The following is a 21,952-nucleotide window of genomic DNA, read 5'->3' as shown; positions in this document are numbered from 1 at the left end:
CGTTGAGGAAAAAGACCGACTCGTGTTTGTTTTGATATCCTACTTTAGGTACCTAAAATAGGATATCAAAACATACACGAGCCGATCTGGTAATATACAACCGAAGATTAGAGACATTAAGGGAACGTTTGACCAACAATTGTGACCCTTTTTTGAAATTAAGAGCATGATACACCATTTCAGAATTTTCGATCTTGTATACATACAGAGGAAATCACTCATTGTAGTATAAATGTACAAATCTTGCAATAACGTTGTAATCAATTTCGAAGAGTGGAAATTATGATCATTTTCAAATTTGTAAGTTTAATACAGTGGATATTGAATAGGGTTCACATTATCTAAAGATTTCGTGTCCTTATAACATTATGGTACTCATCCACGCGTAACATCGGTCTCAACGTTGCCAGGGTAACGATACGTGTCTTCAGGGAAACCGTTTTAATAGCAACAAATTCCAAAATATGTATTTGTGAACCATGACCTCGTGACCAGACCTACACTGAATATAATTGAGGTCATACACAAATTTGACTTAATTCAACACGTCATTACTCCATGACGTGATCAATTAGACGGAGGAAGATCCATAGATACATTTCTTGTTGTCATTATATATTCGAGATATCTGAGTAAAACACGAGCATCTTTTTTTTATTTTTATATTGATATCAACGTCTTCCTTAACACAAAGTACATTGATTTCTCTTCAGTAAAACGAACTATCAGTTAAAGATAATTTTCAGTATGGAAATATACTTGGCATACAAAAAGTAATTGACGTTTACTATGCAGGGAGCTGAATTTCAAACTAGCTTTAAGAGGCTGTGCCTAATTTTACATCAGAGGTATTATACTGTGACTGACGTTATCAGTGTTGACCTGAGTGAACTTAAACGATTAACCCTAAGCTAATGATTAAAAAGGTCAACAGGCATGCCTCCTGGATATATCATCTTTAGTAGGTACCTACATACCTATACCTGAACAGCTTACACTGTTACACGCATTTTCAGGTATTTCGTTCTACCTGCAAACTACAGCTGCTGTTCCCCTCAAAAATCTCTTCAAATGCTTAGGGTTTAATTTCGTAAAATGACGTCATTGAACTGTCTTTTTATCATGACGTAAATTAAAAAAAACAATAGACACTTGCATATGAAGCATTTATCATAATACTGTTTATATTAAAATTTGTTTAAGTGTAGGGGAGGGGACAAATTGTTTTTATCTCATGTTTACAATATTTCGAAACTTGCCAAACTTGCAATAACAACTCTGATTACTATGGTGTCACCAAAGCTGTGCTATGGTGTAGTAATATAAATGGTATTGAAATGAATACATGGTATATTAGTTTATGACTATGATAAAGTATTGAGAAATTTGATAAAAGGTCAATATAATAGGTTGAAATACTAACGATGTTGAAGGGGAGAGGTTTTGTGACAAGTGTATTTTCAAAATTCGCAGATGTGGCAGCTTCATTATTCTCTTCGACGTCTGTTTCTGTAAGGGTATCTGGCTGATTCGTTTGAAATTATCAACTGCTTTCTTCTTCAAGTGATGGTAGAGCGCTGGTATCAATTGGTTCAATGGCGCCCAAGTCAATGTAAGTCTGGGAAAAGAAGTGACAAAGAAAGTTAACGATCAATAGACAGCTGTTGTCACGTGAAATTGAAAACACTGTAAAACAGTAAACGTCAGATATAATCCTACAACTAAAATATTTTTATAGTTAGGAACGTCAGCAAATTCTAATTTAGAGGCTTGATGAGTAAATAAAATCATGGCTTATTTAAACGCACTTGACAAATTGAGTCTCTCCTTGCAAAACATTCACTATGTACCTATCTTAGATTGTTAGATTCCGCTGGACCCCTCCAGTAGACTTATGATTATGACTCAGTACAAGTGATTGATAAATGTTATTCTTATCACCTTTCCATCGCACTTTAATTTCTCCAGCTTGGCTGTTAATTCAGTGAAACAAGGTGTCTTCTTCTTGCTTGCATTCAAACAACTCAACATGATGGCGTACCTGAGAATGATTAGTGTCAATTTTAGGGGCTGTTCACTGGAGAGAGCAAACGCCGACAAAAGGGTATTTGTTATATGAAGTTACATTTTGATTTTAAGTTGAAAATTCAAATGAAAAAAGTACTTTACTCGGAAAATTACGCAACTTACACCTCTATAATCACCAATTTGAAGATACAGGCATATATATATATTATATATATATATATATATATATATATATATATATATATATATATATATATATATATATATATATATATATATATATATATATATATATATGTATATAATAATATTATATATATATATATATATTAGGGCTTGTGATATTAAGGATGCAAGTTCGATGATATGATACTAAATGCCCGCAAATACCATACTTGGGTAGGGACATTAATCGTAGTAACTATGTAACTCTCAAAATGTCATCTGTATCAAATATTAGGATAAAAAATCTATTTATATACTTCTCCTACCACTGTATTGTCAAGTTGATTAATCGGTTCTTCGTACATGCCTTCGGAATCCTGCTATTGGATTTGTCGTTGTTATGATGTTCATATATATTCATGATCACCGAAGGCAACATCTTATCATGATCCCCAAGTGCGCCCTCGTCTGGTGGACTTGATGATTCGTCTGAATTCTTAACATACACCATATCTGTAAAATGGCGCAAGATCAAAGGAAGATATGAAAAAAATGGAGATTCGCAGAATTTACATGATTAAACAATCATAAGTAATAAATTTGAAGCGAGTTATGTGAGAGGCATTCTCCTATTACGGCATACTACCCCAAGTTGCATTCAATTGAAGATCCATGTGATGTAGGGAGTGTGTATGCATTTCAGTTAAGCAAACATTTCGATGTAACGGATTGAAGGAGACCAGACAAGAAATATTAGGTTAAAATACGTGATGAAGTAAGCATTTGATTAAACGGAGAAATATCAACCCATTCCGTCCATGAACAAAGAAATAAAAACATGGATAAACAATATGCACTAGGTTTAATATCAAAATTGCATGCAAAAAAGAAATAATTGTACAAGTTGTACGAGTAAGGTTTGTAAAGCGTGATGAATAGAGTTTATATGTGCTCACTTGTACTATGTGTTTGTGTCTTCTTCATATGCTTGCAATACAGTTTAACCCCAACAATAATTGCCAAGATTGCTACCAGAGGGATAACGACTGCAGCGGTAACAGATACATCACTTGATTCTTGAAGACCTAATATAATTAAGGTAGATAAATACAAAATTTTTCATTTTTCTGTCAAATTTTCAAAATTCTCTGAGAATACGCCTTGAAGTAAGACCCAGAATTGAGATGTGTCGCAAGTTCAATATAAAGTATGCTTTCCGTGTAATTCACGATTTTTAAAGAATCAAAACAAATGCACGTGGCTATCCCGGTTAAATCGGTGAGTTTTTGTAAACATTGTGGACATATTTGCATCGCTATTTGCGTAATCTCCCTTGAGTGACACAACAGTGCGTGGCACGAGCTAATTTACATAATGACGTGCTGTGACTTCTCAAAACACAAGGATTACTTCCATCTGTAAACAATAAACCGCAATTAAATGTTTGTCGAAGCGAAGCTAGTCCAATAAACAAGTATTCGTACAGTTCACGACATAGTCTACACCAGAGAGCAAGTCATTTTTCTTAGTGTGGTCAAGACATTGTGTCAACGACGATTTCTCAGCAGTGCGACGTTTTATCACTCTTTGCTTAGGGTTGGCAGGAGCCTGCACACGCCGCTTTATGGTGGTTGACGTCTTTTTCGCCATGTTAGATAAACAATTACAGTGTTCATTCTAGGATTTTAAAACTGTGGGCCCCAACTCCTGTCCCAACAGGGCCATTTTAGAAAATCGGGGGCCATCATCACACATTTAAAAACCTTGAATTTTCTGCAGAAAATACTATAGTCTATCAAGTCAAGAAAAGGAGAATACTGGAGATCGGACGCCCAGTTAACCAACCAAGCCTACTAGTACTGCAAAGTTGTCCCTTGTACGTACGCAACAGGCCCAACAATGGCAACAGCAAACCGTTTGGTTTGATTCAATTGTTTACGTAACTTATGTGATGAATTATTGATATGTCGGACTTGAACAACTGTACAAATTACTAAGGACTGTGATTTTGACGACTGTGGAAACGATCATGATCAAAGCTTAGCGCACCGGTAGGATTTCTCCGAGAGTGGCCCTCGATTTGCACGCATCGACAATTACTGATACATTGATACAGCACGAGAGTGTAACCCGTACGACCTAAATAAAGTAATCGATACATCAACTTTTAAACATAACTCGTATGTATTAGCAAATTTACGATCATTGGTTCTGGCCAAAGGGTTTTACACAGCGGTGTTGTTCTATGCATAAGATGCTGTGTGTTCCTGATGTATCTATGGTCTGAGCTCCCACCACAGCCCTGCGGACTGTGCTACCACGGCGACCCCAGTTCCGATTTGGATCGCGCACAAAAAACTACCTTTTCTAACTACTTTCGGCCAAAATCCGATGTATGCTTACCCAAGTCACTCAATTACTTACTCACAGATTACAAAAAAAAATGATAGAAACCGGAGAGGTGGGCCAGTCGCGAGCTCGGCCAGTGCACCGCGCCGACCAACCCGGCCAGTGGGAGAGGTCGGTCACTTACACATGATCATATCATGAATGCGTACATTTTCTCTTCGCAGTCAACAGATCCTTTTATACGCATGCCAATTTTAGCTTTTTGATGTTATTTTGTTGAACATTCAGATAACAATGAGAAGACGTTCCACTCTGAAAAACACGTTGGCCTCGGCATTTCTGCAGATCGCAACTCGGAGCATGTCTCGGGCGTATAATGACTTAATCGTTATTGTTGGATGAATAACGTTTTACGTTATGGTTTGACGGCAGTAAATTGTAAGTTTACAGAGTTTTTTAATGGAAAGCAAAACCAGATGTACCGCACTGTGCGGCTGATGTCATCTTGTAGTTAGCGTTGTTGAAGCAAGTAGGTAACTTTATGGTAGAAGGAAGTTTGCAAACATCACGCTCATGAATGGCATTGGTATCGCTTTCACATAACTTTTGCGAGACCTAGAAAATAGATACTGTACTCTCATCATATAACCATACTCCTACTGGCCGAGTTCGCCTACTTGCTGACTTCTCCAGCAGGCCGAGCTCGCAACTCGAGTTCTCCCACTGACCAGGGCCAGTATTACTCCGGACAGGAAGGTACAACTGGAGGTATGGTATGGTATTACACTGAAGTATGCATTGCATCCTCCAGCAATTCTTTGGGTTAATGCACCCCCAGAAAATAATCCAAGAGGTGTCAGTTGTCAGGGTTAGTTTTAAAGTATGAAAACTGCAACTTTGCCAAAAATACAATCTAAATCCGACTTTGACTAGAGACGAGAAACATATATTTTTATACTGTTACTATCAAGACTGGGAAACAGTCTTGGATGAAGATAAGAATCCTCCCATGTTTTCTCCAGAAATTGTGGTAACAGCCGAGCCACCGTATGTCACCATTTATTCGACTGAAGAAAGAAAATGCGTGGTGGTAGAGTTGACAGTTCTAGCAGAAGAAAATATTGTAGCAGCACACTTCAGGCAGAGTGCAATTATATGATTATTCAAGAGCGCCATGATGGTGGGTGGGTGAGACAGAATATATTGCAGTGGCAGTAGGTTCAAGAGGGTTTAAAAACATGACTCTCCGTTCATGGCTCAAGTACATGGGTCTCTCGAATAAAGGAGTCAGGACGGCAGTACATAGCATTTCCATGGCAGCCCTTATAATAACCAATACACTCTGGATTGCGAGGAATAACAGAATCATTGGAAGTTGGGAGTTGTTACACAGACCAGAAGGGGCAACAGCATGGAAGCTGGAGACAAATCGCACATCCTTAGTTCGGGGCAACTGCCACCTGTTTAAAGTTCGTTCAGGTAGTCAAAATGATCCTGGGCTCGGTACGACATCTTTACTTTCTGTGCATGTCAAATAAAGACGTCATTGCAGACCAACCCAGGAAGTGGTTTTAAACGGCCATGGTGTTTACTTCAATAAGTTTACTTTACCTCTCTGCTATAACACCTATGACACCCGTTAAAGTCAGAGGCTAGTTCTTGCATTTGACAGGAAACAACATACCTTTTGGCTGACAGCATAATCTAAACAAGCTTGAAATAATTTCTTGCTATTAATTAGGCCGACTTTTCTTTACCCAACAATTTATAAATTGTATTTAGATATGATCGTGAGCCCATGATGCATACCTCGAGCACTGCGGTCCAAAGGCTCCCCATTTTGGGCAATAATAGCGTCCCAACTTTTTGCCACACATAAGTCGAGTATGAATACAAAAAGTTAAATCCACCTTCCGCGTTTTGTTGAAAATTTCATCAAATTTCCTCGCTGCACAGCTAGATAAAAGAGTCGCAGATTCCATTTCCCTTATAAATTGCCCTTTCCATTATGATATTGTGACGTAGCCAGATAATTGCTTAGAATTTAACCTTTGAATTTGACTGTGATGACTTCAGTAACCCTGCACGTTATCTCCCGTGTTTGTTTTCAATTAATTATAGACCAATGACTTTGCAGTTTCTGAAACTCAATATAAACTATGCATCTCAGTGTGTTAGAGGGAGAACACCAGACACCGTTTTAGGAGAACTTTGGGACACGGTCCCTCCGTGGATGGACCGTGTTTGGGGACATTACCAGCGACGCCCCAAGACGACGTTCAACCGTGACCCTGACGACTAGTGTAGGTCATAGAAGTTTTACCGTGTAACTTGTGTTACTCAGCTGATTAAAGTGCTACGACTTAGAGTATATTTGTGTGTCTGTTGCCGTCTCTACTGCCTGATGTTCCATGCCACAGAGTGTACGTATCCGACAATAGCTACATCACAACCACGCTACGTGACATATTTGGTGTGCAGCCGTTTGGATCGACTAAAGCCAGCGCCTTCTGCTCGTCGTGATATTTGGTGACGCTCATCATTCAAAGGATTGGTACGTACATTTGTCTGATTGACTGATATAAGCGAACATAATCCACGTATGTATGAGACATAATTACACTGAAAATATCATCAATGACTCTGTAGTTACTGTTTTACGAAGAGACTCTGTGATATTTAATTTGTATCATTATTTGAGAGTATTGACATCATTGAATTTAAAGCGAATATACATCGAACTCTTACAAACTCTAAGGAATGATCCCAACTGTAGTGTACTCTAGTTCACAGTGTTTTGTAACACGTGTATTCATTGATTACTTTCTGTTGTATTCTTATGATTTTGGACTCGTTGATTTTTGTTTTGTTTTTTTTTTATTTTGTTAATTTTTGATTTGTAGATCGAGCGAGGACGCTTTTCGATCTTAGCTGGGAGGTGTGACGTTGCCAGACAAATGCTTAGAATTTAACCTTTAATGATGTACGATCGGAAAAATATAAGCGTACTGCGCCGATTTCCGCACAGAATTGTATCCATAGTAACCACGCGCGCATAGTGACGTTCCGAACGTTTTTGCGTTGTACAAAAGTCATCTGCAGGTAAAGGAAAATCGCGCCGAGAAAATGTTCAGCGTGCCCTCAAAACACGCTGGCAGGTACGAGAATTCAGCAAAGAGATAAAAAATGCAACATGACCGTAGCCTGCACAGCGTAAGTCAGAAGTGTGACGTCTGATTCGCTATACAAGAGAGAAGCCTCAGGAGGTCGTGGTTATAATCCCAATGATAGTGTCGCTAGCTGCCGGAGAATGGAAGAATGGCCGTCGCATTGTCGATTGGAGTGTACTAGCCGAAAATCTTGACACTTGTGTCAGTTGCGGGCTTGCCCTTACGATTGTCATCGTGTATTGGGGAAACGCCAAGTTCACGGCCTCGGCTCCTGGCTCCACGTAGGCCTAGTGTGTGACAACTTAGTCCGCAGCGAAGTCAACCTATAAAATCCCCATCGATAAGCGTCACGGCAATAAATATTACGTGATTTTTTGTATGCTGTATTAATATATTGACTCTAAAAGTAAAAGAACCTAAAAGTCTTTGCTTTGTTCTGTCATTTCCCTCTCATTAAAGTTTACAGGTAGGCTTGAATCATGACCATGTCTGGACAAGGCCACTGCAGGTAGCCACTGCAGGTCAGCAGCATTTGAAGAGCGCCCTCGTGCGACGAACCCAGGAGAGCATGGTTTATCGCCAGAACCTGTAAATCCTAGTTAGATTTTGCAAAATTGTGAAAAATCGAGCTCGGTGACCTACTAAACAAAATGTGGTTTTGAAAAATTCACAAAAAGAGCTATTATTTAGCAAAGTTTGAGAAAATTGACATTAGTAGAAACTATCAATAATTAATAAATTACCCTCTCCCAATCCTAAAATATAGGGCATATTTGTTGCAATTTTGGTTAAAAAATAAATATCGTGACTTTTTAACTCAATTTTATGTAAGTAAATTCTTCAAAGTAGCTTAGATTTATAATTTCTTTATTCCTTTACAGTGTAAACGTGGAAAATGCAATTATGACATAAATATGAAAATGATGACCTGTTTTATTGATTTTTAGTGATTTTGTGAAAAACCGTGAATTTTTAATGTCATTTTGTAAAAAAACAAGCGCGGTGACCCCATCTTTTTTCCCAGTTTTGGACTATTCACATACGTAGGTATTCAAAAATCCCCATTTGAAAAAATTGACATTACTTTTACTTTTTCCGATCGTACATCCTTAATTACCCCTTGACTGTGATGACCTACAGTAACCCTGCACGTTATCTCCTGTGTTCGTTTTCGTGACCTTTTATTGTTTCAACTCCTTAAGTCATTATCAATGCCTGGAAGACCTTTACCCTTGTTTGACATTGTACTTAACCAAGAGCGATTTGACTTTGCCGATTGTTCTTAGTTAATTATAGATGCATGACTTTGCAGATCCTGAGACCCGATTGTTTTTAGTTAATTATAGACCAATGACTTTGCAGTTTCTGAAACTCAATATAAACTATGAATCTCAGTGTGTTGGAGGGAGAACACCAGACACCGTTTTAGGAGAACTTTGGGACACGGTCCCTCCGTGGATGGACCGTGTTTGGGGACATTACCAGCGACGCCCCAAGACGACGTTCAACCGTGACCCTGACGACTAGTGTAGGTCATAGAAGTTTTACCGTGTAACTTGTGTTACTCAGCTGATTAAAGTGCTACGACTTAGAGTATATTCGTGTGTCTGTTGCCGTCTCTACTGCCTGAAGTTCCACGCCACAGAGTGTACGTATCCGACAATAGCTACATCACAACCACGCTACGTGACAATATTTTTAAATATAATCCCCTGCTATTTTTCTCTGTTTGACGTCATCGTATACAAGTGTTTTTCGCAGAGCCATACAACTTCGTGCTGAATCGCGAAGTTGTGTGGCTCTGCAAAAAAACAAAACAAAACGAGTAAACGATGATTTCAAACAGAGAAAAATACTATGGGATTATATATTTATCACATGAACAGTCTTCTTATTTTTCTTTTGACGTCGATGGATCGAAATTATTGTAACAAATTGCATGAATCTCGTCGCGATACGAGGATTACTTTCATTTAATGAGTAAAGCGGCCCGTCACCAAGGAGATACTTTCATTCATAATCCCATTTAGCTGAAATTATTTTGATACATCGAATGCTATCTCTACCAACCGGACGTACGGATTCGGTCACGTGAACGTGTCAATCATTTTCTCGCACTTTACAGATGCCAAAGCAAGTCAGCCATCGGCGGACATAGCTTTCAGCGAGCTAGCGACGGATAGCCATTGTATTCAGAGTTATTTGATATTTATAAATAATTTATGAAGTATTTACAACAACACAATCAAAAATCCCACCTTTGTGTCAGCTATTTGGCAAGCTTTCCGCCTCCATTTTGGATTCAAATCTTCGGGCGCCTACATTTTAGACTTCAATGACTGTTTGGTTGAACCGGACAAACCTTCCTGAAGACCTTCATCAACGGCTGGTTTCCTACATTTAAGACAACTTACTCATGAAAGATGACAATATCACACCCACTCTAGAAAGCCTCATTGTTCTCACATGGTTACGATTACTACACCCTAGCTTACCTACATTAGTCAAGCAACGTTATCGAAATGCACTAGAATTACTCAAACCTGACATTTCCCAAGCCTTAGACACACTGCTAGAAGAGGTGCATTCGTTGTCTGACGCAAAGGTATTACAGTCAGCACAAATACGGTCAGCACAAAATCGTAAACAACGTGCAAAAAACTTGCCCATTATGTAAACAGGCTGGCAAACAGAGTTACAACTGCTTCCTCAGAGCTTGTAAATACCCACCTGCTAAGACCGGCAGTATATTACACCTGTCTAGATGGCGAGTATCCTGATGATTCACAACATGATATGCAAGAGCATTTCGGCTCCCTGACTGTCACAACAGACAATACAGTTTGCACCTGTCTTGTCAATACCAAGCACTCGCCATTTTAAAGAATTTTATGGGCACCACCCAGTCAGTTTGACACTTGACTTAGGCGCTGAACCTGATATGACCAAACTGTCTGTTGCCAGATATATTGGCGCCATGATCAAAACAAGCACTCAACAGGCCCTTCAGGCTGATTGACAAACGTACCACTGGACCAGGATTCCATCTTATCTGAGGAAAAAAGGTCACTACTTCGAAATTTACAACATCGTTACGATGATGTATTTGAACCAACTGTCATTTGATACAATGGTGCAAAGGGTCCCTTTGAAGCATCAGTCAACATGGGGCCGGTCGAGACACCTCAGTGCAAAGGTACTCTTCCCCAATGCGCAAGAGACAAGCTGGTAGATTTACAACAGAAGTTTGGTGAACTTAAGAATGCAGGAGTTCCTTCGCCTAAAAGAAAAAGGAGTGACATCTGAATACTTAAACCCATCATACCTGGTGAGGAAGTCACAAGGGGGATTTCGACTTGTCACAGCATTTGCTGATATTGGCAGATACAGTAAGCCACAGCCCTCACTTATGCCTGATGTCAACTCTACTGTCCACTCTATCTCTTGCGGGAAATATACTATTACCACCGATTTAACCAGTGCATTTTATCAAATACCTCTCACAAAGTCCTCAATGAAATATAGTGGTGTCGTCACACCGTTTCGAGGCGTACGCGTGTAAACCTGTTGTGCAATGGGGATGCCTGGATCCAAAACTTCCCTAGGAATACCTATGTGTCGCGTGTTAGGTGACTATATTCAACAGGGGACAGTTGCCAAGATCGCTGATGATCTATATTGTGGCGGAAAACTCACCAAAGGGCTACTCCAAAACTTGGAAAGCATCTTGAGGGAGCATTCAAAGTGTAACCTGAAACTATCTGCCAAGAAACCATTATAACATCCTGGGATGAATATGGTCAGAAGGAAAACTCACAGCAAGCCATCACCATGTTGCCGCCTTAGCCTCATATCAACTGCCTGAAACAATATGTTGTCTACGGCCCTTTATTAGTGCCTTTAAGGTACTGGGTCGCGTTGTACAACACATCTCTCATCTCTTGGTACCTTTAGAATCTGCTAAAGTGGGCCAACTATCCCATCCCAAAACTTTCAAGAGAAGTTCCTCTCAGCACAACAGTCCCTCAATCACAACAAGACAATCGTCCTCCCTCGCCAATCAGATAGACTTTGAATTGTCACTGATGGATCCACCACCAAGCATGGATTAGGTGCAACATTATATGTCACACGCGATGACTAACCATTGCTCGCTGTCTTCTTTAGTGCCAAACTTCGTAAACATCATGTGTCATGGCTACCATGTAAAGTAGAATCGCTATGCATTCAGTCCGTTCATCGTACAGTGTACCCACCGAGGTTGTTATCTAGCGGATAACAAACCCTGTGTCCAAGCCATTGACAAGCTATGCCATGGTGAATTTTCAGCCAGTCCACGTCTCACGTCATTCCTTTCCATCGTAAGCAGATACAAAGTCACTGTTTGCCGCCTTTCCCGCTCTGCCTATATTCCATCGAACTTTGCAGGCCGCAACGCACCTACTTGTAGTGAGCCTTGTTGCCAAATATGCATATTCATACATCGTACAGAAGATTCAGTGGTCAGATCGCTATCTGTTTCTGACATAATCAACGGCCAAGTACGTCTATCCTTTGCCAGCAGGGCAGCTTGGATCAATATCCTGTTAGAGTGTCCTGATCCACGCCGTGTACATGCTCACCTTAAACAGCTCAGGGAACTAGACCCACCAAGAAACTTATATATGTCTTTCTACTACATTCGCAAACAATGGTCTGCTTGTAGTTAAACACCATGAACCTTCCATCTTACATCAAAATTGATTGTTGTCCCACCTGCTGTACTTGGTGGCCTTTTTACGGCCATCCACATCAAACTAGATCATCCATCAAAACACCAGCTCAAACAGGTCATAAAGCTTTATTTTATGCGTTTGACTTGGAGAAACACATTGACCACGTATACGAATAGTGTCATATCCGTGCATCATTGAAGAAGTATCCGGGAAATGTTCTCCAACAATCAATTGACAAGCCCAAGAATGTGTAGGCACCGCGTTTGCAGCAAACACGTAACCACAAATTCATCTTTATAATGTGAGAAACCACCACCTCTTTCACATCCACATGCATCATTGATTATTAGAAGCACTCAATCTTACGTGACGCCCTCGCATGTCTCACCATGGAGCTACGCCCACTAGATGGCCCTACTGCTGTTAATCGTGTCGATCCAGCACCTGTTTCCAGGCTCTGACTTCTGATGGCACTCTACACAAACTCCGTATCAGCCTAGAGCTAGGCCGGACCAAACACCCAAACAAAAACCCAGTGCCTGAGAAGGCAGTGTATGAATTAAAGGAAGAGCTTCTACGTCAAGAGCCCGTTGGTGGTCCAGTCACACCACTCACTTTGAGTATTGCCACCGCTCGCCTAAACTAACGTATAAGGAGCAGAGGCCTTTCTGCTCGCGAAATCTGGACATAGCACGATCAATTCACTAATGACCAGATACTACTCCAAGACCGCAACCTCATAATTCAACAGTACAATCAACGCTTAGTCAACCATCCATACAGTCGAAAAGCAAAAAGACCTGATGGGAAATTTCTCAGGAGACTATAGATGTCGGGGACTTGCTTTACCTCCATGGTGACCAGAATAAGTCGCAGGCAAGAAGCAGATACTTGGATACCAGCAATGATGGAGAATGGTGCTTCGTCAAAAAGTTTGCGGGATCAAAACTGAGAGCGTCCTCCTACAAAGTCAAACGCAGCGAATGTTAAAAGTTAAAAGCTTAGTCATTTGCAGATAAAACCTACGTGGACCATTACTCAGAAGACCACCAGGTAACTGAAGATGCCATCCCTCTCAGTGCAAGCAACATGTCTTATGACAGTGCTAAGCCGTGCTGTCATGAGGAGCCATTATAGGAACCGCCCGCTGATCCTATTTACATATGTGCCAATGCTCCTACGTACCAGCAGAACTTAAAAGCTTACCTCACTCGCAGAACCGGATATATGTACATGCCCGGTGATGGCATACCTTGAGCCTATACAGTGCGACTTAGCTGATAAGTCATTGCAGTGTGGCAAGGAAGAATCCATAGAAAAGCCCTATTAGGATAGGCCGCAGAGGGACCATCACCCTCACAAGCATTTGGAGGACTACATCCTAATATAGGATGGGTTTCACTTGACATTGACACTGTCTCACTTTCCGGAAACAATTTACTGACTTTGCTCATTAACTGTTGTTTTGACGTCTTGTGCTTCAACAGTTAGTGACACTCCCGCCTGTTTCCCCTGACAGTTTATTGTTATTGTTCGTTTATTTTTTGCTGTTTGCATGCCTATTGTTGTGTTAAAAAAACAAAAGAGAAAGTGGTCACGCCAGTAGGCCTTCTTTATTTATGTAACATTGCATCATGGGTACCTTGGCCGCCATCCTCGGCCATGTTATCGTTCGGCTATTTAACCATGTTTCAACCATTCATTCGTGTTTGTCTCCGTACAGGCGCTAGGCATTGAAAGTCGATCATACTGAGCAAGCAGATAACACTTCTACGGATCAGAGAACAGATAACTCAAAGATGACTGGGCAGTTGTTATTCTGCTTTTTACAGTTGGAACTGGAAAAGTGAGTGCCCTTACGATGACTTCGCGAATGTAAAGAAATGTCGGAAGGTACATGTTAGTCGGACTGTATAGGTAAAGGCCTCTATGCTTCGCATCCTAATATCAAATGTCGGTTTAAATTTCAAGAAAAGTCAGCAAAAATCTTAACTGTGGAAACAAACTTGGATAGTAAAAAGGACCGTAAATAACTATTGCATATTGATGCAATCAAAGGGCTATCATCATGACATTTCCTTTCATGTATTGGATTCTGGCGATACTAGTAGCACGCTTACATATGACATTATTCAGGCAACCAACATGTTGTTTAGCAAATTATTTCAACTTTTCAAATTTCCACAAGTGTGCGAAAGTGGATGCACCAATACATAATTTTACATAATTTTCTGAAACTACGAGACATTACTCGTTTTCCGATCTTTCTCTTGATATTATTGCAATGTGTCATGATCAACGTTTCACTTTAGAAAAATGCTGAATTTCTTTTGCAGAAATAACACGAGATAATTTAACCATGTACAGGTCAAGGAGATGCAGTTGTTTAGCAGGAGCGGATATTACAATCTATAATTTTGAATCCCACTTACGGTAGTTGGTTATGAATGCTTTCTGATCTGAATAAAGCGTTGTGTATTTCAGAACGGCTGCTTCACATTGACGAGATCGTCTTTGTCTCGAGATTAGGCGAACCGGAAGTTGACCAAAAAATGCATGTCGCAATCCCATTTCTTTCTGTGATTTTCATTCCGAGGTTTTTTTTTCCACAAACGAACAGACTATAAAACCTCTCGACCAGTATTTGCCATATGCATAAATCATGAAAGACAAACAGATAGACTGACAGATGGGTAGATAGGTAGATAGATGTGGCAGCGACTGTGTATGTATAGATAGAGACAGAGAGGACAGAGGAGCAAAGAGAAACAGTACAGAAAGAAATAGGGAAACAGGGAGATCATTGTTCGCCGCGTTCGTTCAGGGAAGTTTAAAGTCGAAGGTGACGCTACACCATCAGAACTAAAGTACCAACATTAATGTGGAAATTGAAATTCGAATTTTATGGTCATTGGTTTCGCCTTGAAATGATATGGTTATAATATGACATATCCCTTCGAAAAACAAATCAGCGATGATCACAAAACTATTTTAGTGGCGTCATTTTGAAGGCACGTCAATAATAAAATACAATGGGGGTATTGGCCCATCAGTCTCTTTCAACGACAGCTCGTAGTGGGAGATATCCTTGTTTTCGTGAAAACAGTCTTCATTCAGTGACAGTCACTCTCAAAGTTTTTTTTTGGGTTAGCGGGACATTGCAAAAATAATGAGTACCATCGGTAAATTTCAGTTTGCAATCATAGAACATGACTGGGCAACAACATTAAACGGTAGTCACAGTTGGCTCAGGTAGGGATGCCCTCGCAAGGATTCGACTAATTTAGAAGTGATCAAATATTTGAGATGGTTGTGTTGCCGATTTACTCGAAAATTGAAGACCGTGGTTGACTTTGCACACTCAGCCCTCAGTGTCACGCCGGAGGTTTTAAGTTGAGAACTTTTATTTCCGTCTGAAGATACAGAGTCGACGCCTACAAGGTCAATAATACTATTGATTCATGATAAATATGAGAAAGAGTAAAATAGAATTAATGGTTCATTGCTTCATAAATTTGTAGAACAGCCACACATTGCGTAAATAATAAATTCACACACCAAATTCACTTCCTTATTCACTGACGTGCACTGTTCGCTTTATCAGACCAGGGAAGGTGTAGATTATCTATATAATTTGTCAACAATTTAAACAAAAGTTTCAATTTGTATTTATCATGATAACAATTCACAGTGTTCAATAAGGGACGTATTGTGCCGTCATTATCTTTGCCAAAGCAAATGTACTGCCTAACGTCGAGTATTGCAAGCTAAGAACCTTTCTTCTATAAACTTACAATCTAGTTATTGACAAAGGGGCGCTTTTTCTAAATGTGAGTTCAAGCCCTTGATTCTTAGTGCGAATCCTCGTTCATATGCAAGACAGATTTATCTATTTTTCTTTTTTTCATTCTGATAGTGACGATATCTTGTATCAATGAAAGGGAGTAAGATAATATTTAGTGAGTAATAGCAGCGATGTGATTGATTGATTGGTAGTGAAAAAGGCGAAGTTTGCACGTCTCTTATTTGTTTCTTTATAAGCACTCAAAAAAAAAACCACGGCGGCGCTCCGAGGGATTGGGCTCATAATGGAAATATTGATGGTGCCCGAGCGAAAGGTGAGATTGTAATTAACAACGATGAGCACCAGCTAGAAGGCAGGCAACATAAAGTGATCAATCCCGTCCTAGCGTGTGTTGTCTATTTTTATTTCACCGAACAAACACTTTTGTTCTTAACATTTTGTATATAATATCGCCAAGTGTCCAGACTCGACACAGTGAAACTTCAATTTCTTGCTCGATCGCATTGCTACATGAAATTGAATGTGAACTTAAAATGACAAGCAGGGACATCGTTGTTCAAGCTTATTCGTATGATGTATTAAATGTTGATATCAAATTGAAAGTCAAGCTTACTTCTCGTATATTTGTTTCAAGCAATACCTATACATAAAACATCAAGACGATGTACAATGCAGAAACAACGCGCTGTATTTCAGAACAAGGCAGAGGGCTTTATCAGTTCATGACACTAGATAAAATCAGCGCATGCCACAGGGACATATCACCGAAAACATATTTATCACTTTTTGTTCAATATGGCGTGAATGAGGCTCAACCAATCACAGCTAATGGCTGAAACGTGAAGTGAAATAATGCTTGGTAATTAAATTTCATGCATCCTAGTGATAAGATTTTCTACTCACAATACACAATCAATTTATGTTCTACAGAAGAAGACTTTTGACTTCCATCATTAAACTTCGTAAATGAGACGCATTTGTAGATGCCACTGTCTGATCCTTTCACTGCATTTATGGTATGTTGTAAGATCGGTCCGTCCTCGCGGATAACATCTTTTTCACCAAGTGACAAGGCTAGCATGTAGGGCCTAGGATTTTCATTTTTAGCTCTGCAGTAAAACGTTACACTTTCGCCCTCTGTGATATTCGTCGCAGGAATCACCGTTTTACTGGCACTTGAAAGATCTGTACGTGGCAGGAGAATTACAAAAGTAGTTAATAATCCATTATATTACCAATGTTTCTAAAATCGAAAGTTCTTAGATTCAACCGAATTCGCTTAATAAAAACATAGCCGCTTTTATTTATTCCAATCATTCCCTGTGCCATGTCCGTAACAACATGAATATGAAGTTTAACATAAATTTACACTCCGTTTGCATATGGACGTCGACTGACACATCACAAGTGTTCCCCGCTTCTGAAAACAAGTTTCTACATATAGCTTTTGTATTTATTTGAGTCGTGTTTGGTTGAGGTCTCGAGGAGTAGATTTCCATTTTGTGCAAACGGATTGTCATTTGGAGTCTTTCGGTTCACTTCGATTATTTATTTCAGTATCATGATCTTTTGTACTCTAATGAGCGGTCAATGATCTTCTCACAATAATTGTACTGTCAAAAACTATGTATACATGGGGAGCGTCTAATAATTTAACGACTCAAACTAGTCATTTGGAAGAACAACCTACATAACCTACATAAAACACCACCTCTCCAATGTTTTTCAAAGAAAAATGTTTCTTTTTTACATGTGTGTATTAAAAGTATTTACACAGATAAACTCTGAATACGAGAGAGACAGTCTGAAAAAATAATTTTAGCAGCCCTTGAAATGTATGATGTCAAGGTTAAACTTATGGTCAATACAAACCTGTATTGGCAGATTTGAGGTAGTGTGATAAACTTCAAACTGCTGCAAATCTTATATCAACGGTAAACACTATGTTTATAATTGTAGCGTAATTTAATGAAAAGTAGCAGAAAACATCGTCTATCCCTTAAGAGCAAGAACCTTTTGACCAGGATCAAACAAACGTTTTAAGGTGTTTATCGTATTGAAAATTCATGAACGGCTGAGATGACCCAAGATTTTTCCTGGATGATTCTTGTGTGTTTGAGTATACATAACGAAGTCCTGATACATATGTTAAAGATTCAGACAGAAATCATCGTCTGATTACGCAATAACAACCGCCGCAGGAGGGTATTCAGGTTTTGAAGTGGTTATTCATTTTTTCCTTCGAGCAAGATGGATAGCCATCTTTGCTGTCAATGTAATGAAAATGAACAGACAATGATCTCGTTTATTGACAAAAAGAGAGCATATATTTACGAGGAGGGTTGATGAAATACAAGGCAATCTGTATAACGTTATTCCTATGAATAAGCCACATCGTTATTTTAGCTATGGGAGCTAATAGGGACTGGATATAAATGCACTCAAAAAGCATAAAGTAACCAATCTTTATCTTTACAAAGTGGACAATTTGGATCAATTCGCATGGTGCTTTTCAGTCCAAGTGAAATGGCTTGACAGACGTATTTCAATTACAAGGTTAGGAATGAATGTTCACTATTGATCGAAGACCCGTAGGAGTTAGCCAACGTTTTTCAGTGTCATCAATAATATCGCCGACCATCATGATCTCTGCGTCTACAACGAAAAGTTTCAATATAAAAATCCGGCAAATGAGTTTTCTTGATATCAACATTATTTGTCAAAAGCAGCTGTCTTTCGTAGCGTAAACGTCCAACATTACTGACAAAATGTGGAATAGGCTTATACTGCGCCTTTTATTAGGAAAACCCTATACAGTCATACTGATAAGTAGAAACCTTAGCTACAATATTTATCATTATTATAAAACTACTATGGAAAACAATGTCATTTTATGAGAGCTAAAAAGCCTTATGGAACACAATATCTGTACAAGGTACCGGTTGCACATGCCCGAATCCGCATATTCCGTGCATTCCGCAGTCAGCGATTTTCTTTAAAATAAAATAATGGAATTTAATAACAAAAATACAAAGAAAGATTGACGAGTGTAGAAGGCCTATTTTGAAGCCAAATTAAATCAAATCACAATACGGAGATCACAGAGCAAATCCAGCGTGAGTGTGAAATGTCTCAAAATAGTCTTGACGTAAGCACTGACGTGATCCCTAACAGTATAAGTACAAATATGAACCGTCCCTTATTTATACTAAAAGGATTTTCTCTCGAAGATATCAGAACGATCTAGAAGTTCTATTGATACGCTAATTGTTGTTCTTAAATTATCTTAGTTTTAAAGTAGTAGTAATCACGACTTCCTAGAAGGCACAAGACCACTAATTCATTTCCCATAGGCCACCACAGTAGCGTTGAGCTCGATTTCCTATTTTAAAACATTCAGCGGCACGAATCCTCTTAACAGGTGTTAGGTCAATGTCAGCTTGACAACTGATTAATTTTTCGTGTGGGCAAGTCCACGGAAATGTTGAGATAGCGATGAAAATAGCGCCCTCAGTGGTGTTTTGACAAATTTCAGGCTTATTGTTATGATTCTATTAGCCCAAGAACTCCTCATATTACCTCCAAATGCTTCAGCCATTATTCACAACAGTCTACATTTTGATTCAGGCAGAAAAATATCTTTACAAAAATTCTTGACGTTAAAGTTCAAACTAAACAAGCATCCATGCAGATATCAAAACTTCAAGGTCTGCACTATTTTTCTTCCGAACTATCTTCGGGGATAACGAACCCGGAAGTGAATTTGTGGTCTTGTGCCAATATAGTGAACCTTAAATTGACAAAAGTGCACAATTTTAACACCAATCAAAGTACTGGTGGATATGACTCAAATACTAAATAAAAGAAAATTTAACCTTACACTTCAATTGCTACACCTGCCTCAAGACATACATTCATCGGCCCTATGGCAGCAATTTGCGTCACCTCTGTACCAAGCCATACGACACCATATGACATAAAAACACATTCCTGGCAAACAAATTTTGTGTCCCAAACACTCATATCAGAATACTTTTACAATTGCTTAGTTGTGTTCTTCCCCAAAAAGATAATGATTTCACAAATAGAATCTCTCCCAAATTAAACCCCGGTTTCAGGGGCTAGGCCTATTTTCATCGACTTTTTACGGAAATTTTGAATACTAAATTTCTCTGTAGAAAACCGCTATGGATGGATTTGCACGAATTTTTGATATAAAAGCAAGATGGTTTGACAAATTAAGTTGAATTAGGAGAGAAATTGACAAAAAGCTATGCCATACCCCTATTCCTGACTGAGTCCAATATGGCCGCCAGCAGGGATTTGGGCCCCCAAGTATATCAAAATTAGTGTCTGAGCTGGTTTCCACATACCTTTATATTTCCAAGTATTGTTCGGAGTGATAGAAAGTGCAAAAGGTTGTTATTTTTCAGCATAGGACATCATACGTACTGAAATATGTCCCCCTATAGGGCTTCCTTTGGGAACCTTAAATTGACAAAAGTGCACAATTTTAACACCAATCAAAGTACTGGTGGATATGACTCAAATACTAAAATAAAAGAAAATTTAACCTTACACTTCAATTGCTACACCTGCCTCAAGACATACATTCATCGGCCCTATGGCAGCAATTTGCGTTCTAATGGCGTCCATTGTACAAAAGCCTTAATGTACTACGCCCTGAATTTACTTGTACTGAGTAGATGCAATTCAGAAGGCCTATTTTGACGCCAAGTCCCGAGTGCAAGGTGCATAACAATAAGATTTTTGCATAATGCTGCAAAGGATGTACTTAGATATTGGAAACACCACATTCCATTTCGTATGGGGCAATACACTCGTCAATCTTTCTTTGTATTTTTGTAATAGCTTAACAGACATAACATATTGAATTTGTAAGCATAAACTTACCAGATCTAATCACTAAAATCAGAAAGCAGATCATTGCCTTGGCTAATGCATGATTTGATTTTACGTCCATGATGATTCCACTCGTGTTCGTCGCGTCACTATGCCCACCGTGTCTTGGTCCGCCACATATACAGGTTGCCACAGAAGTTGCCCCTCCTTTAGGGGTGTGTTTTGAAATGCATCAATTTGATTCGACCTTACGCACAATGGTAAGCATTGGAAGTACTGCTCGTTGCGGGAATAATATGTTCAAATTACATTATATCAATACCTTAAAAAGTATGGAATGTTATGAAAGCCATGTCTGTTGACATATATGGTAACCGTTTTTCTGTCAGTGTTTGCTCTGTAATGAAGGAGAAGTAGCTTCAAACATCACTAATATCGTCTTGTGTGTGTTTTAGTGCGTTTTGTGTCTAATTTGTCTTTTGGCTGTCAGTGTGAAAATTAACAAATGGGTCGTTAATATTAAAATAAGACATGACGAGACGTAAGCGTAGTCGGATGTGCCTTTGACAGCCGTGACCCTTTGCCCCACCTTTCGAAACCAGAGTGGTCTCTCTTCCACAGTCGCAAATAGATATAAGTATATCTTTCTTATTTAAATATTGTGTCCATGTTGTTGAACTCCAAAGAAGACACGACTACCCGTCAAAACCTTGATATTCTTGATCGTAGTGTCATCTTGTTTAATTGTTGAAGCTTGACTTTGATGTCTTACCAATCTTCTCATAGCCATAATGTTTATCAATGAAGACTTCTGGGTTAGGCATGAAAAACTGCGACCGCGTCAGTCTGTATCAGGG

At 39.2% G+C, this 21,952-nt stretch overlaps 1 protein-coding gene across 1 annotated transcript; it reads right to left on the bottom strand.

The window, feature by feature from the left end:
• Positions 1-236: 236 nt before the first annotated feature.
• On the bottom strand, positions 237-21,262 carry LOC139125838 (uncharacterized). The gene is made up of 6 exons (XM_070691940.1): positions 21,147-21,262; positions 17,136-17,417; positions 3,150-3,278; positions 2,520-2,706; positions 1,942-2,041; positions 237-1,618 (listed from the first exon to the last, which is right to left on the bottom strand). Exons 1-6 carry the CDS (start codon positions 21,214-21,216, stop codon positions 1,544-1,546), a joined length of 843 nt encoding a protein of 280 aa, XP_070548041.1. The 5' UTR covers positions 21,217-21,262; the 3' UTR covers positions 237-1,543.
• Between the last annotated feature and the right edge of the window lie 690 nt (positions 21,263-21,952).

The sequence above is a fragment of the Ptychodera flava genome, chromosome 3, assembly GCF_041260155.1.
Source record: "Ptychodera flava strain L36383 chromosome 3, AS_Pfla_20210202, whole genome shotgun sequence".
Lineage (NCBI taxonomy): Eukaryota > Metazoa > Hemichordata > Enteropneusta > Ptychoderidae > Ptychodera > Ptychodera flava.
This window is presented reverse-complemented; position numbering and strand designations above follow the sequence as displayed.